The following is an 880-nucleotide window of genomic DNA, read 5'->3' as shown; positions in this document are numbered from 1 at the left end:
GTGTGTGTGCGCGTCTGTGTGTGTGTGTGTGTGTGTGTGTGGTAAAAGAGAAAATATATTAAATGAAAAAGTGATTATGTCTTTGTTTCATACCAAATGATCACAATTAACTTTGTTTTTGAAACATGTTAATTCATGTCACGTTAAAAGAAATTCTAAAAACAAAAAAAACATTCATACATTGGAGGTTTAAATATCAGAGTGTGTTTTTTTTTCCTTTCAGAACAGAGGATCCAGTCGCAGGAGGACAGAGCCCGTTAACGTCGACGACCAGGACAAACCTTACGTCTGTGACAGTAAGAGAAAGGGAGGCTTCAGTCGTTGTACATCATGTGCCATCATGTGAAAACACAGTGTTTCCTAGACCTCAAGGAAGTGGAGAATCTCTCTCTCCTTTAGATTTGATTACGAATTTATTTAAAATATATTGTCCAGAAATCTTTCTCTACATGCCTGTTTCAAATTCTTAGCTTAAATGTTTAGCACACAGAGACACATCCAGTCGTAGACGAGTAGTCTTCTCTCTTCTTTCAATGATAGCCCCCTCTCCTTCTGATCTAAGAGCTGTCCTCTGCAGCATGAACAAAGAGTTTGTCGTTAATCCAGACCTGACTAGCATGCCACTTGCGTACTTGGACATCCCCCCCCCCTCCTCCGCCCAGGAATGGATTGCCATGCGGATGTGGATAGAGATAGCCCCGCTGACTGAGCCTCGAACAAATGAATCTCATCCTCATTTTGTGTCTTGTGCTGTCTTTCCTTTATCGTTTGCTTTTGTGTCTTCTCTGTTCCAGATAGATACAAACAAAAGCATAACTCAAAAAAGGCTGAAGAAGGTATCTGAACCTGTCGCCATCTTGTATTTATGATTGGCATTTTT

General features: G+C 40.5%; 1 protein-coding gene across 5 annotated transcripts in view; it reads left to right on the top strand.

Moving 5' to 3' along the window:
* The window catches only part of dpf3 (double PHD fingers 3), a 25,416-nt gene that overhangs the window by 17,731 nt on the left and 6,805 nt on the right, over window positions 1-880 (top strand). For 3 of the 5 annotated variants that reach the window (XR_004336047.1, XM_032542214.1, XM_032542216.1), the window contains exons 6-7: window positions 224-296; window positions 795-836. Coding sequence is in view for 3 of the 5 variants with exons in the window: in XM_032542214.1 (XP_032398105.1) it covers window positions 224-296; window positions 795-836 (115 nt within the window). In the remaining 2 variants the exon portion in view is untranslated. The remainder of the gene's footprint in view (window positions 1-223; window positions 297-794; window positions 837-880) is intronic. The other 2 variants (XR_004336048.1, XM_032542215.1) reach the window with 1 other exon arrangement.

This window comes from Etheostoma spectabile, chromosome 18, assembly GCF_008692095.1.
Source record: "Etheostoma spectabile isolate EspeVRDwgs_2016 chromosome 18, UIUC_Espe_1.0, whole genome shotgun sequence".
Classification (NCBI taxonomy): Eukaryota; Metazoa; Chordata; class Actinopteri; order Perciformes; family Percidae; genus Etheostoma; species Etheostoma spectabile.
Note: the sequence above shows the minus strand (reverse complement) of the source record. Positions and strands in the feature narration are given on the sequence as shown.